The 16,059-nt window shown below is 41.3% G+C and overlaps 1 protein-coding gene across 1 annotated transcript; it reads left to right on the forward strand.

Annotated features, from left to right (window-relative positions):
• Positions 1-12,373: 12,373 nt before the first annotated feature.
• On the forward strand, positions 12,374-13,651 carry LOC113246818 (thioredoxin-like). Its single transcript, XM_044379877.1, has 2 exons — positions 12,374-12,606; positions 13,567-13,651. Exons 1-2 carry the CDS (start codon positions 12,374-12,376, stop codon positions 13,649-13,651), a joined length of 318 nt encoding a protein of 105 aa, XP_044235812.1.
• Positions 13,652-16,059: the final 2,408 nt, after the last annotated feature.

A 16,059-nucleotide genomic window follows, 5' to 3' on the forward strand; every position in this document is an offset into this window, starting at 1 on the left:
ATAAGTCCCTTCGACTCCCACATTATTTCGTCTCCGCCTTGTCATTCTTTCTGACCTAGCACAGAGTCATTTTGTTAAAAGTCTTATTGCCATTTCAGCCAAGTTATCCATCTGCCTGCAAGAAAAACTCTGGGCCCAAGTTTTTTTACTGATCAAAGCTCCCATATAAGCACATCATAAGATCAAGTTCATTTCCATCTGGCTTCCTCAGCCTCATCTCCTAAGTCAGGTCTCAAGTTTGGCTTAGCTGATGGGAAGGCCATGTTTTGGGAAAGTCCCAGTGTTGAGTATTAGTCACCCATAAAAGTGTCCCCAAGGCTTTCTACATGTGGAGACAGCAACACACAGCCTTGCCAGCAGCTATAGTAAAAGCTCAACTGAAGAGCAGAGTGGTAGCCTTAAGGCATCTGAAGGAGTCAGGTCGTCTTAACCCCCAAACTGAGAATGAGATTCTTTGAGCTAAAGAGGTCTTTGCTGAGACTGGGAATCTCAGCAGTCTTATGTCCCAGCCAAGGTCCCACCCAGATGGGGCCTGTCCTTTCTCAGATAGCCCACAGGATTTACATCCTTGGCATGAACCATTTATCTGGTGGTGACCAGGTTTCTCAGAACCTCCTGAAGGAGAACACTGAAGAAAGAACCTTGAAACAGGGTGAATCTTTGGAAAGAAGACAAACAAAGAAGGGGATTCCATGTTGAGAAGAGGGTTCCAGGTTGAGCTAAGAGCATGAGCAAAGGAATGGAGATAGACAAATCAGTGACTGAAAGTATTAGCAAGTTATTTTGCTTACTTGGACTCCAGAACTCTGGAAAAGAAGCATAGGAGACAAGGCTGAGGAGGGATGAATTTCCCAGGGTCTCTGGCATGAGCTGTCATCAAGGGCTTGGACTTGTGCTGTGGGTGGTGCCAAGCCTCTGGACTATTTTGAGCAGAATGGTGACACAAGCAAACTTATTCTTTGAAAGGCTCCATCTGGCTGCTGTGTTGTGTTTGGAAGACCACTCAGGTGGCTGGGGTAGTTGGGTATTGGGATGGCGGTGGCCTGGTCTAAGAATAATGTCCTAGGTTGAAAAGAAGTAAACAAGAGATCATTAAGAAGATAAAGGGACAGGACACAGTGACTGACCGAATTTGGGACATAAAAGCCAGGAAAAAGTTGAGGATATATGAATCCATATAATACATTAGGATTTATGAATCCATAAAATATATTAACTACTTTTTACTGAGTGTCAAATGTATACAAACCTCTGTGCTTTGTCATAGGGATCCAGAGTTACATAATACATGGTGTCTGTGCTCAAGTAGCTCCAGGTCTGGTGGAAAAACCAGACAGGAAAGTGACAATGACAATAGGGTATGCCTAGTTCTTATGGAGCACAGAGGAGGGGTTCCACACCTAGTCTCAAGAAGATGGGAAGGCTAAAGGGAAAATTCTCATAGGAGTTCACCACTGATCTGAGTCTTGATAGGGACCAGTTGAAGAGAGAAGGATACAGATACTGCAAACAAGCGCACAGCATATGTGAAGGCAGTGAGGTGTGAAACAGCATCATGCATGTGTGGAGCCAGGGACGAGGTGAACAGTAGCACCATTAATGCTGCCTGGGACACAGTAGGCAGAATACCTTGTAGTAATGGTGGCAGAAGAAGGAAGGCAGGTTGGGTTCTGTCTTAGACATATTCTGTTTGAGGTCCCTGAGGAGTAAATAATCTTTGCAAAGAGCTGGGCTTAGGAGGGATGGTGATGGTGGCCTGTGTAGGACACCTTGCCCTCCACCTTCTTAGTAGCATAAGACCAGTGGGGGTTAGTGGGACTGAGAAAAGGCAGGTAGAGACTACCTGAGGCAATTCCCTTTGGTTGCAGGACTCTGTGGCCCCAGAGCAGACCCATAATTGAAGGCAATCTGAATGGTTGAGGCCCCTTTGGTGCCTGAAGGTATATCCTCCTTCTGCCTCTTGTAACTTGTCTAGGAAAGGTGAGTCACCAAGCTCACATATACACCAGAGGAGCAAGGGTGGCAAAACCCACCTTGGCCACCTGGTCTCCCAACTCCTTCTTTCATTAGCCACTCTTTCTATCACCTACCCACAGTGAGGGCTCGGTTCACCTGTGCCAGTTCTGTGTTCCCATTCCTGTCCTCCCTCAGAAGGCTGGCTGCACTTGAGGGGAGGGTTGACTTCATGCCTGCTAATCAGTGACTCTGGAGCCAGGGTAATGCTTGAGGAACAAAAAGACCTATCAGTCCACAGAGAAATCCCATTTTTCCCATTGTCTGCTTCACCTGGCAGGATAAGCATGCTTCCAAATGGTAACGAAGAAGAGGGAAGAGGAAGGGCAAGGTATCCTAGGAATGGTGAGTCTTAAAGAGTGTCAGAGGCTGGAGCTCAGGACAGTGGAGGGAAGGGAGAGTGGCCTTCAGTGAGGAGGGAGAGGTGGACAGAGGTCAATCACGGAGGGCCTCTTAACACAGGTTAAGGAGTTTGGACTTTGTTCTAGTGTCAATGAGGAGCCAGCAGAGGGTTCTTTTCCCTCTTCCCTGAAGAAGGACTTTATTGTTTTTTTAAAAAACTTATGTGTTCTCCTAATTAGAAGTTAAATCAATGCAGAAAAGGTTAAAGAATGAAACTAAGAATAACTTCAGGCCCCACACAATAATTATTGTTAGGTCAAACCTCATTCTAACCTTATCTTTATGTTCATGCTTAGAAACGAGGATGAGTGTAGAGACAGAGAGAGACAGAGATAGAAAGAGAGGTGAACAATTTTCAGTGGTATCCTTGTATAAATGCTATCTTAAACAAAAATATAAAATCTAATTTCCCTTCAATTTAAGAGAAGGTGTCTTCTCTTAAAGAAGAGGTGACACGCCAAGGGAAAAAAGTAATTGGGTCTAGGTTGTAAGAAGAACCCTCTGACTGCTGTGATAGGGGAAGGATTTAGAAGAAGGAAGTTTTGATGAGACCAGGTAGGGCCACATTGTCATACAGGTGAGAATAGTAAGAGCTTGATGAGGCAAGGTTAGTGGGCTTTGAGAAGAGGGGTGAAGAGAAGTTCCAGTGCAGGAGCAGATTTCCCAGGACTTGGTTTCTGGAAGGGGAAAACACAAAGGAGGCTCTCCTAGATGGCTTATAGGTCTCAAGCCTTGGTAATGAGGAGTTGTGGTGCCATGATCAGAAATAGGCTAAGCAGACAGAGCAGGTTTGATGGGGGAGACAATTAGCATTGCTTCAGATATGCAAAGATTTTGCAGCTGATGGAGTATCCAACAGACAGTTGGAGGTGGGACTCTGGCTCAGATGGGAGCAGGACTGAAGATAGGGACCTGGGAACCATCCACACAGAAATGAACACAGTTATCATATGGTTTCACTTATTTGTGGAACACAAGGAATAGCAGGGATATCATTAGGAGAAGGAAGGGAAAAATGAAGGGGGAATAACAGAGGGGGAGGCGAACCATGAGAGACTATGGACTCCAGGAAACAAACTGAGGGTTTTAGAGGGGAGGGGGGCTAGTCCAGTGAAGGGTGTTAAGGAGGGCACGTATTGCATGGAGCACTGCATGTTATACGCAAACAATGAATCATGGAACACTACATCAAAAGCTAATGATGTACTTTATGGTGACTAACATATCATAATAATAATAATAAAAAAGAAATGAACACAGAAACTGTGGGAATATGAGAGATCTCCAGGGGAGAAAGTGTTGAGATATAGAACTAGGCCAGAGACAGGAACAGGAACGTAGGGCGTGTTTATGTTAGGAGATGGAAGGAGGGAGAGGAGCTAGGGGAGTCAAAATGGTTGGGAAGAGGCAAACATTCCTGTCTCAGTGCTTTGTTCATGATAGTTTCCAGAAACATTCTGGAAAACCCAAAGCAAGGTATGTTTGGTGAGAGAGAAGAAAACTAAGCCTACAATGTGAAAGATGGCAGTTGGGAAGAAGAGTTTCATCTCAGCAGAATGGGGTTAGCAGCTCTGTATGGAGGGCTTGAAGAAGCAGCAAGCAAGAAGGGGTCATTGCATTTGACAGTTAGGTTTTGAATGTCCTTTGTGGGGTAAAGTTCTGTAGAGTACTGGGAGACAAAGACAGATGGCTGGGAGATGAGGAAGAAGCCAGAGTAAGGATGGGATGGCCTTGAAGGCAATTTCTACTCTTTAGTTATTTGGAGTAATGGCAAAAGAAAAATCAAAGTAGCCCCAGGAGACTAGTACATGCCTAACCTAGGACAGACATTTTCTAGACTGCAGGGCAAGACCCAGTAGGGCAAAATAGACTGAGAAAGAAGCATGAATCATGATGACTCATAAAGATGGGGCTTCAGGAAGCTGGATAGGAAGGGAAGTGAGAGTGTCAATAGAGAGAGGTGAACCTCAGGACTAAAGAAAAGGAGAAATATTGAGGTGGATAAAGTGCCAACATTTTAGGCTTGAGAGAAGAAATTATATCATTAGCAACTACCACTTCTTAAGCATATACACAGTGCCAGACATCAGGCTAAGTGCTCCTCAGGCATTATTTGGTGTCATTCTAACAATAATCCATGACGTAGATACAATTATTGTCCATATTCTATAGAAGGAAACAAAGCTCATACAGATCAAGTATCCCAAGGCTGGTTAGTAAGAAAGGCAGGACTCCAGCCCAGTTCTGTGGACAACAAGGTCCAAGTTCTTGCTCATTCATGTTGAATGGCCTCACACAATTCAAAATAGGAGGTAAGCTTCCTGCAGGCGAGGGATATAAGGGTATGTTTGGGAGTCGGACAATCCTATGGAAAGGCATCAGAAGAACCAATTTGGAAACAGAATGAAGCTCAGGTTAAACAGGATTTGACCAAAAATAAGATGTGACCAGCAGCCTTGCCAAGAGTCAGGGAGAATCTGGTTGCCCTAGAGTCTCCAGCCCTTCTTCAATGCCCAGATCCATAGAGATATTATTCCCCTTTACCAATGAAAATTTGAGGTCCAGGAGCAGCCAGAGATTTCCCCAGAAGAGAGAGCTGGGCCAGGACTGGTGCACAAACTTTCTGACTCACATGGCAGTCCATGGATGGATGCACACACATGGTTGGGAATGCCAAGCCACCAGCCCTTCCCAGCACACAGTATCAGCATAACTTGGAAACTGCTGTTCCAAGCAACCAGGCTCTATGTACTCTGCCAGATCTGGACTTAAGTGCCAATGCCACCACTTATTGGCCATGTGCACTTCAGTCAGTTGCCCAAGCTCTCTAAACCTCCAAATCCTCTGTAAACTGGAAATAACAATAGCACTTACCTCACAAGATTGTTGTCATATATAAAACATGATAACTCATGTGAGGTGCATAGCATTGTGCCTGGCTCTGAGTGAGTGGTCAATAAATATTCATGGCAGTTGTTTCTGTTGTGGTGATTGCTGTTAGTAAGGAGAAGATGATTTAGAGTCAGACAGTCTGGGCTCTAGTCCCTGGTTGACCACTTAATTGATCTGACCTGGACAAGTTGCTACATATAGGAGCCAGTTTCCTCAGCTCTAAACAGGATAATTCATAGGTGACCATGAGGATCAATTAGGTAGCAGATGGGAAAGGGCTTTGAAAACTACAAAGTGCCCCACAAAGTTTAGTTATTTAATTCTATCTTGGAACCAAAAGATCAGCCTTCTAGAGAACAAGGCACAAAGGACAAGAAAAGAGGAAAATAACTAAGTGAATGAAGTCCATAAATGAAAATTAAGAGTTTGGAAGAAGGGATAAAAAGACTTTTTACTTGTGTTTGGAACCTGCTCCAGACCAGGATTTGGACAAGCCCTGTTGGGGGGACAGGACTGAGTCAGCTTTGCCAGCAGCACCCCAGGTCACTTATACACACCTAATTCTGCCACCCAACAGAGGAAAAGCAAATCAGAGAGTGTAGGTGTCAAGATGGGCACTTCTTGGAAGAAGTGGCATTTGGACTGGGATTTGAAGGGTGAGTAGGTGAGTGATGTGTGAGGGGTAGGTGTAGTTGTCAGAGGGGTAAAAAAAAAAGCTTAAACAAAAGCACAGTAGCAGGGAAAGGCATGAGTTTGGGGAACAGCAAGTCAATCCACGTGACTGAAGAGAAGGGTTTGTGAGTGAAGGGAGAGGTGACAGATGAATCTAGAGAGGAAGGTTGGAAGCAGCTCATGGAGTGCCTCAGGGTACCTAAGGAGCTTGGACTTTGTTCTGCAGGAAATGGGGAAGAACTGGTGACCAGTGCCTTCCAATTTCCCTGGCCTGACCTGGCCTCACACAGTGTTCTGAGCAATGTAAGTTAGAAAAAAAATTTTACTTTGATGAGACATACTTCATAGAACTTCAATTTGGCTTGTTCCCACCTAAGCAGAATTGACTGTAGCCAAAAGGAGTGGTTGGCCATGTCCTCTGCAGCTCAGAAAAGCAGCTCTCTATATAGGTCTCCCCAGGGTCCCAGGAAGACCAAGCTCTGCCTCAGCCAGACAGCTCTGGGTTAGAAGTCTCACTGGGATTTGTTCCCCACAGATCCCCATCACAAGGAAGTTAAAGTAGGTTCCAGGTTCATCAAACACACTATTTTACAAATGTGAAGTTGTATAGTCAGACTTTAAGCTAACAATTTCCTCTCTAGAATTATCCTACAATTAGAACAGTCAGCAGGTAATAACTATCAGAGCCTTGGTCATGTCCTTCTAGTAAAAACAGCTAGATTCTTTTTGGGAATGGCTAAGTGAATAGATTTAAGATTTACTACCCGATTTTAACCTAACAAGGAGACTCTTCATTAATACAACTGGCTATCAAGATAAAATAGAATGACTAAATGGGATACACAATTAGAGCAAGGTTTAGAGAAATACAAGCCCCTAAGAACTTTAAAGAAACTTCCTTGCTAAGCCTAAAATGATCAACCTAGTACTTTCTTTCTCTTTCCCTTGCTTTAATCTGCTGGTTTCAGTGTCAGGTTTATACTGAGCTTACTTCAAATTTTTGACTGCCTGCTATCTCAAGCAAAGAATCTATAGAAGAAGAATGACTTGGTCATTTCTCCTTTGACACCATCCTCCCCAATCATGAGCTGTGATATTGAAGAAATCATTCTTGTGGCTCTTCCCTAATAGCCCTCTTCCGAAGTCATTAATCACAGATGTCATTTTCTTCTCATCATAGTATTTCTGCATTTGTTTCCAAGGAATCTGAGAGAATCCAAAAGGAAAAGAAAGATGGCCATGTATGGGCTGCTTCCCAACATGAAACCCTGTGATTTCCTTTTCCTCAAACAGGAGGGATTGAATGTTCTTTCTCCAAACCTGAGTTCCTTGCCCTGAAGCCAGAGTGTATGGTACTCATAACACTCATTTACGTCTGACTGGGAGATAGACATCTATTTTGTTGTTGTTGTTGTTGTTGTTGTTGTTGTTTAGATCAAACACTGGAAAGAAGTCTTTGGAGGCAGGAATCTGCAGATCCAAGGAATGGAGAAGTACTGAAAAAAATAGAAAAAGTGTGATGAGCTTTCCCCACCCCAGGGACAAAAAAGGAATTCCAAGTCATGGGATTCTGGGAACTATAATACAGAAGTTGGAGGAAAGGGAGGAGATGAAGACCAGAGAAAAAGGGTGTTACAGGAGACCTTTAAAAGATTCCAGAACATTTCCTAGAAACCCCTAGTACAAAAGGCCTGTGACTTCTTTAGGGCAGGAGAAATGAAAGTGGGAGCCAGGAAGACTCTCTCATATCATTGTCCAAATGAAGAAGAGAAACCCAAAGGAGTAAGTGGAGGGAAATGGAAGCAAAAAGTGGCCTTAGAACAACCGGATGGAAATAAAGAGTGCTAAAACAACCCCAGGTTCTAGAAAATACCTTGAGGGTTTCACAAAACTCAGAGACTCCTATTAGCCCTTTGTGACTACCAAACTGTCAGTAGACTATTCTGAGACACCTTGAGTCCTTGCAATCTCACCTGGCATTTCTACTGTGACCAGTCTGGGACTCTTGGCTTCAAAGATGGCCTCTGCACAGTTTAGATTGGCATGGATTCTCCAGCAAGGCCTATCTCTGCACCACTCTTCCCCCAAATCTGCCTTCGTCTGGTCAGAGGTCCATACCAAGAAAACTAGATCTCCAGCCCAGACGTAGAGAAGCCTCTATCCAACATCACTGGTCTATCTCCTCTTAACTTTGCTGTTTATGGTTCCTCTTCTGCCTCAGCCACTCATCTGGCTTTTGGCTTCAGCTGATCTGCTCTGAAGAGACTTGCAAGTGAGCCCTTCTCTAGAACAAATGACCAACCCTGTTTGGAGTGACTCTGGATGACCAGAACATTGGCATTTGCCAGCATCCCTTCCTTTCCTTATCACTTTGTGTTTCTAGCCTCCCCTGCTACCCTCTTGGCCAAGTCTATGCAATGGCTGCCAGATCCCAGAACCTGAGTGTGTCATTCCTGGCCTGTGGCTTGGCTCTGGCTCTGTTTGCTCTGTGGCTCATAGCACTGACAGCTGGCTGGACCCCTTCACTGATTACTTGCAGCAGTATACCTTTCCCAATTCAGGCCTTAACCCAGATGTCAGTGTGTAGACCTCTACCTCAGCTTTGGATGTTCTTCCCATTTTCCAGTCAGACTATGTGGCAGTGACAATGGAGAGGCCTAGATAAGCCTATGCTTACTTCTCCACATGGGGATTAGAGGGTGACAGCAAAGCAAATTATCCAAGTCCTTGGCTCACAGCACCAAGGTCTGACAAGAGATAATAAGTGAAACTAAGGAGGCTAACGAACTCCATCTAAAGACTCATCAGAATTCTCTGACTGAGTTGGCATTGCACCAGGAGCACCCAGATAGCCAGAGGTTATAGCCAGCAAGAGAGGTCAAGAGGAAACTGTCCATAAACATAATTAGTACATATGGGGTTTGGGACTAAAGACAATTAAGAACATCCTGGTGCTGTATGTTTGGTGGTCCAAGTGCTCATATGATTAATCAAAATCTTCATACAACCTCCCAAATCCCAAGATTACCTAGAAATCAATGTTACAGGTGAGCACTGTCCAATAGTGGTTGCAATACTGGATAATGCAGATATAGAACATTGCCCTTTTCCCCAAATGAATTTATGGAATAAGGATGAAGAAAGAATGTACAAATGACTAGTGAACACCTCACTAGCCAATGGGACTAGACCAGAAGGGAGAGATTGGTGCCATATGGGGAGAGAGAGAGGGATTCTTGTGTTTTGTTATTCCTAGGTTAGCTCTCTGCTCAGTGAGGAGCTTGGAACTGGTGGTCCTACCTTGCATTCCTATATCTCTGCCTCATTGGCCATTTCAATTTTTACCTATGTGACAAGATTTAAACAAATGAAGAAAGAGAGTTTATTCCTATATGTGAAACCTCATTATCCTTCTTATCAAAGAGATGTCAACTCTCCACAAATCAATCTACAGATTTAATATAATCCTAACTGAGTTTTTGGGAACATAGACAGGATGATTCTAAAGCTGATCTGAGATATAAACAATTGATATAGCTAAAAATATATTTTAAAAACAAATAAGGAACACTTTGCTCTAACAGATACTAAAATACATTTTGAAGTCACAGTAATTATGAGATGTGATAATAAAAGATTAGTGTGCAGAATAGATCTAAAAGCAGACTCAAATATATGAATATTTAGTATATAATAAAGGAGGCATCTCAAATCAGTATAGAAATATGTTGAGATAGGGGCGCCTGGGTGGTTCAGCCAGTTAAGCATCTGCCTTCAGCTCAGGTCATGACCCCAGGGTCCTGGGATCGAGCCCCACATCGGGCTCCCTGCTCAGCGGGAAGTCTGCTTCTTCCCCTGCTCATGCTCTTTCTCGCTCTCTCTCTCTCAAATAAATAAAATCTAAAACATAAAGAAATATGTTGAGATAAATGGGTAAGTATTTGGGGGGGAAACTAACTTAGATCTTGTCATGTAGAAGACAGGAAGGGAAGGGAGGAGAAGGGAAGGGAAAAGAGCAAGACATAACCTAATACTAGTCTCTTTTACGATGTCATCTAGAGAAAGGAAAAATTTGAATTTGAACAACAATGTACTCTTCTGTGTCTAGATTATTTCACTCAGCATGATGCTTTTGGGATTCATCCATGCTGTTGCATTCATTAGTAATTCTTTTTTATTGCTAAGCAGTGCTCTATTGGATGAATATTCCACAGTTTGTTTATCCCTTTTGTGTATCCAGTTTGTGCATATAAGTCTATCCAGTTTATTATTTTCCTGATGATGGACACCTGGGTTGTTTCCAGTTTTAGGCTATTATTTATAGAGCTGCTATGAACATTCTTATATGATTCTTTTTATATGCATGTATTTTCATGGCTCTTGGGTAAGTACCTAGGAGTTGAACGTTTAGGTCACGGGGTAAGTGGACGCTGAGTTTTATAAGAAACTACCAGACACTTTCCCAAAGTGATTATATAATTTTACATTCTTACCAACAGTGTGTGGCAGTTCCTTTCTCCACATCCTCATCAATATCTAGTATTGTCAGTCTTTTCATTTTTAACTATTCTGGTGAGCATGTAGCGGTGTCTCATTGTGCTTTTCATTTTCATTTCCAAGATGACTAATGATGTAAGCAATTTTTCATGTGCTTATTGGCCATTTGTATATCTTTTGTAGAGTGTTTGTTCAAATATTCTTGCCCATTTTTGGTTGTCTGTCTTTTTATTATTGAGTTGTAAAAGTTCTTTACATATCCTGAATGCCAGTCCCTTATCAAATATAAGTTTTTAAAAATAATTTCCTCCAGTATATATTTTACCCATTAATTTTGTTAGCAGTGTCATTTGATAAGCAGAAGTTTTAAAATTTTTATGAAGTCTAATTTATCAATTTCTCTCATTGTTTCTGTTTTCTGTATCCTGGCTAAGAAACTGACTACTTCCAAGTGGCAAAAATATTCTTCTATAATTTCCTTTAAAAGGTTGATGGCATTTCACTGTGTAGGTCCCTGTTCCATGCCAAATTAATTTTTGTGTATGGTGTGAGGCTAAGTTCAAAGTTAATTTATTCATATGGATGGGTAATTATTTTAATACGATTTGTTGAAAATATTTTTTCTTTTTCATTATGTTGCTTTGGCACCTTTGTCAAAAATGAAATGACTGCATAAATGTGGATCTATTCTGAGATCTTTATTCTGTCACAGTGATATATTGGTCAATACTTATCCCAGTAACACACTATCTTGATTAATATAGATTTAGAGAAAGGCTTGAAGTCAGGTAAAGGTTAATCCTCCAACTTTGCTTGTATTTTTCAATACTGCTTCAGGTTTTCCATGTCCTTTGCATTCCCATGTAAATTCTAGAAGTAGCTTGTCAATTTGTACCAATATGAAGTGTAGATTGAACTGGAAGTATGGATACCACTTGGGATGCTATTTGGTTGTCCATAGATAGAAATATGTACTGAATCAATGCAGTTAAAAAGTGGAAATTAAGAAATGCATTCTAGAAATTATCAAGACTTAATGATTGGATGTGAAGACTGAAAAAGATGATGGAGACTTATATTACTCTGATATTTCTGTCCTGGATTACCAAAAGGATGACATTTCCACGAAATATAAAACCTCTTTCATCTAGAAAGTATTTATTAAATGCATATAATGTAACAGAGCCTGTGCTTGGCACTGGGAACTTAACAGAAGCAAAAGCATACATGGTCCCTACCATACTGGAACACCTTGTGGATGAGAAAGACATTCATTACATAATCAAACAAACAGATGTAAAATTGCAATTAATAAAAGTGTACTAGAGCAAGCACACATAGCACCTATATCTTGTTTCCTAATTCCTTTCTCCGATAAAAAGAACCAAGAGCTCCTTGGAGAAATAGCTGCTTCTAGGACTGGGGTTGAAAATATACAAGTTAAGCCAAGTATCTTGTAGGACCAGCAAATAAAGAAGTGCCAAAAGCATTAACTTCAGGTGTACAACATAGTGATTCAGCAAGTCTATATGTTATACTGTGCTCAGCACAAGTTTAGCTACCATCCGTCACCATACAACACCATTACAATGTCATTAACTATATTCCCTATTCTGTGCCTTTTACTCCTGTGGCTTATTCATTTCATAACTAGAAGTGGGTATCTCCCATGTCTCTTTACCCATTTTGTCCATCCCTTAGGCCCCCTTTCCTCTGGCAACCATCAGTTTGTGTGTCAAATATATTCAAATTAAAAAATTAGATACATAATTTTAAAAAAATAAATGCTAGTTGCCATAAAGGGAAGACAGGCTGAATGTTTTGCAAGCTCTGTCTGGCATTTTTGGATCCACTCTCATCAATCCCTACCATCATTTGTCAAACTCAAACTGCCAAAATGGTGAAGCAGATAAAGAGCAAGTATTCTTTTCAGGAAGCCTTGAACAGTGCTGGAGATAAACCAGTTGTAGTTGACTTCTCAGCCACATGGTGTGGGCCTTGCAAAATGACCAAGCCTTTCTTTCATCCCCTCTCTGAGAAGTATTCCAACGTGGTATCCCTTGAAGTAGATGTGGATGACTGTCAGGATGTCGCTTCAGAATGTAAAGTCAAATGCATGCCAACCTTCCAGTTTTTCTGAGTTTTTTTGTTTTTTGTTTTTGTTTTCTTTTAATGTACTGTTTAATTTTATTTGCCAGTATTTTTTTATTATGATATGTTAGTCACCATACAGTACATCCTTAGTTTTTGATGTAGTGTTCCATGATTCATTACTTGTGTATAACACCCAGTGCTCCATGCAATATGTGCCCTCCTTAATACCCATCACCAGGCTAACCCATCCCCCACCCCCCTCCCCTCTAAAACCCTCAGTTTGTTTCCATGAGTCCATAGTCTCTCATGGTTCATCTCTCCCTCTGATTCCCCCCCTTTATTTTTCCCTTCCTTCTCCTTATGTCCTCCCTGCTATTCCTTATGTTCCACATATAAGTGAAACCGTATGATAATTGTCTTTCTCTGCTTGACTTATTTCACTTAGCATAATCTCCTCCAGTTCCATCCATGTTGATGCAAAGATTGGGTAATCATCCTTTCTGATGGCTGAGTAATATTCATTTGTATATACGGACCACATCTTCTTTATCCATTCGTCTGTTGATGGGCATTTCGGCTCCTCCCACAATTTCGCTATTGTGGACAATGCTGCTATGAACATTGGGGTGCATATGGCCCTTCTCTTCACTACGTCTGTATCTTTGGGGTAAATACCCAGTAGTGCAATTGGTGGGTGTCATAGGGTAGCTCTATTTTTAATTGAGGAACCTCCACACTGCTTTCCAAAGTGGCTGTACCAACTTGCATTCCCACCAACTGTGTAAGAGGGCTCCCCTTTCTCCACATCCTCTTTTTTGTTTTGTTTTTAAAGGTGGAGGGAGAGGCAGAGGGAAAGAGAGTACCTTAAGCAGGCTCTATGCCCGGCACAGAGCTTATCACAGGGCTCAATTTCATAACCCTGAGATCAGGACCTGAGCCAAAATCAAGAGTCAGGTGCTTAACTGACTGAGCCACCCAGGCGCCCCATCTTTCCAGTTTTTTTAGAAAGGGACAAAAGGTGGGTGAATTTTCTGGAACTAATAAGGGGAAACTTGAAGCTACCATTAATGAATTAACCTAATTATGTTCTCTGAAAACACAACCAGCCATTGGCTATTTAAAATTTATAAGTTTATTTATTTACAAAAAGGGAAGATCAAATATGAAGACTATATACTCAACTTCCATCTGATTATAAGTGACAATAAAATATTAATTTTACTCTTTTTTTAAAAAAAGAAGTGTTATAAATGAAACAACAACAAAATCCCACTGTGATGGAGCATGTCAAAATGACACAGGAGTCAACTGAAAGACTTCTCAATGGCCAAAGCTGGAATAATTTAAGCAATAGAATAAAGTAATATTAGACTATAACCCAAAGTATAAAGTAAATATTCATGAGTCCATAGTGATATAAATAACTGATTGAATAAGTTAATAGATGGGAGATAAGAGACAGCCTCTCATGCACAGGAAAGACAAATAAATTGTATAGATACTAAAAGAAGGTAAGCATAACACTTGCTCCTTAAGTGAGGGCTGTAAATACTGATTTCTTTGCAAAGAGGACAGTATGGAAAGCAGGGGGAGAAGAATCATTTTACAGTGAAGAAAACTAACAAGCACTATGATGAAAATGTCATTTTACTTCTGAGGTTTTGCTTCCAAAAATCATAACTCCAGTCTAATCATGAGAAAAACATCAGACAAATCCCAATAGTGAGGCATTCTACAAAATACTGGATGAGTCCTCCTCAAAACTGTCAAAGTCACCAAAAACAAGGGAAGTCTGAGAAATTATCCAACCAGGAAAAGCTTATGGAGACATATATTTAGACAACTAAATATAGTGTTGTATTTTGGAACACAAGAAGGACATTAGGTAAAAAGTAAGGAAATCTGAATAAATCACATATTTTAGTTAATAATGTATCTATATTGGTTCATTATTATAACTAAAATTCCACACTAATGTAAGATGTTAATAATAAGGAAAACTGTGTGCAGGGTGGAGGTATATGGCAACTCTTCATACTATCTTTTTCTGTAAATCTAGAACTGTTCTACGAAATAAAGTTTATTAATTTTTCTAAAAGTTCTTTAAAAGAAAAGTGCATGGTCTAAGGGGGACTTGAGGCCAGAGACAGAAGCAATGGTGTGTTCAAGGAACAGAAATAAAATTATTGTGATTTAAGTAGCATGATCAAAGGTGAATATGATGCAAACTACAATAGAACTGAAAGAGAGGGGCCAGAATGTACAAAGCTTTGTAGACCATATTAAGCATTTTTGTCTTCATCTTGAGAGCAATGATGTTAAGTAGCAGGGGATGAGAGGTGGCATGAGGCAAAGGGAGAGGTAAAGGATGACACCCACATTTTAGTTTGGCCAACTGAGTGCCTGATGCAGAATTTACTGAGACTGGAACACTGGAAATGTAGAGGAGATCAATTTTAGACATGTGGGATTTAATGTGCTTGTGGGATATCCAAGTAGAGTGGTGGTGGTGGTGATAGTGGTGGTAACTTAATTGTAATGGCTTCAAGAAAGAATGAGAACAGACTACTTCTTTCAAAAATTTGGTGGTAAATCGGAGAAGGTTGGGACAGTCATTGGGCAGGAATGAAAATTCAAGGGAGATAGAGACAGAAAAGAAAAAGGATAAGCAATAGAATAAAGTCTTGCCTGGCACCAAATTTAAATTTAGTCAGTAGGCATTACCATATTTGATGACTATATTCTCCCCAACTTAATAGTGCCAGTGAATAGCTTACTCTGTACTTCATCAAAAGGATGGTTGTAGAGTGGCTGGGGCTTGTGATAGATGGAGAGGCAATAAAAATCTGGGTGCTGGTTTGGGATTTACCTTATATCAATATTTACTATGGACATAATCAATACAGCTGCTCAGAGGGTTGCTTCCAATGAAATAAGTATCTTCTCCACAGTCGGTCCTGCCTTTTGAATCCAATGCAGTCTTGTTTTTTGAGTGACTGTGAGTTGGTTGGGTTGCAATTTGTAGCTCAGGCTGCAGCCAAGGAACAGACTTTGCTTCTGGCTCCCTCCTAGGTAAGATCTTTAATCCAACAGTGATCTAAACCAGCCCTTTCTCCACAACCTGTTGTGCTTCAGTCTCATCTATTCCCTTGCCCACACTTCAGATCACCAACCCAAGGACTTCCTTCCAGCAGCTAAAAACACAGAAGCCATGACTTTCTGGCCCAGCTCCATTCCTATTAGGTTTGTGGCTAATAAGCTAGGTCCTTAGAATTGACTTAGTCTGGGACAGGGGTAATGGTAAGTAACTACATGTAGCCACCTCTGGAGGTATTCTGGGAAGTGCTGTGGTTCCAGCATTGGGGTTTCCTTCATGTACTATAACTACCATAAGGCAAACTGCATTATCACAAACCATCCTGCCTGCATAGAAGCTTAGTCTGCCTGTTCCCTTAGAGTTAGGCATGGTACCCACTACTTCAACTACAC

This window comes from Ursus arctos, chromosome X, assembly GCF_023065955.2.
Source record: "Ursus arctos isolate Adak ecotype North America chromosome X, UrsArc2.0, whole genome shotgun sequence".
NCBI classification, from domain to species: Eukaryota; Metazoa; Chordata; class Mammalia; order Carnivora; family Ursidae; genus Ursus; species Ursus arctos.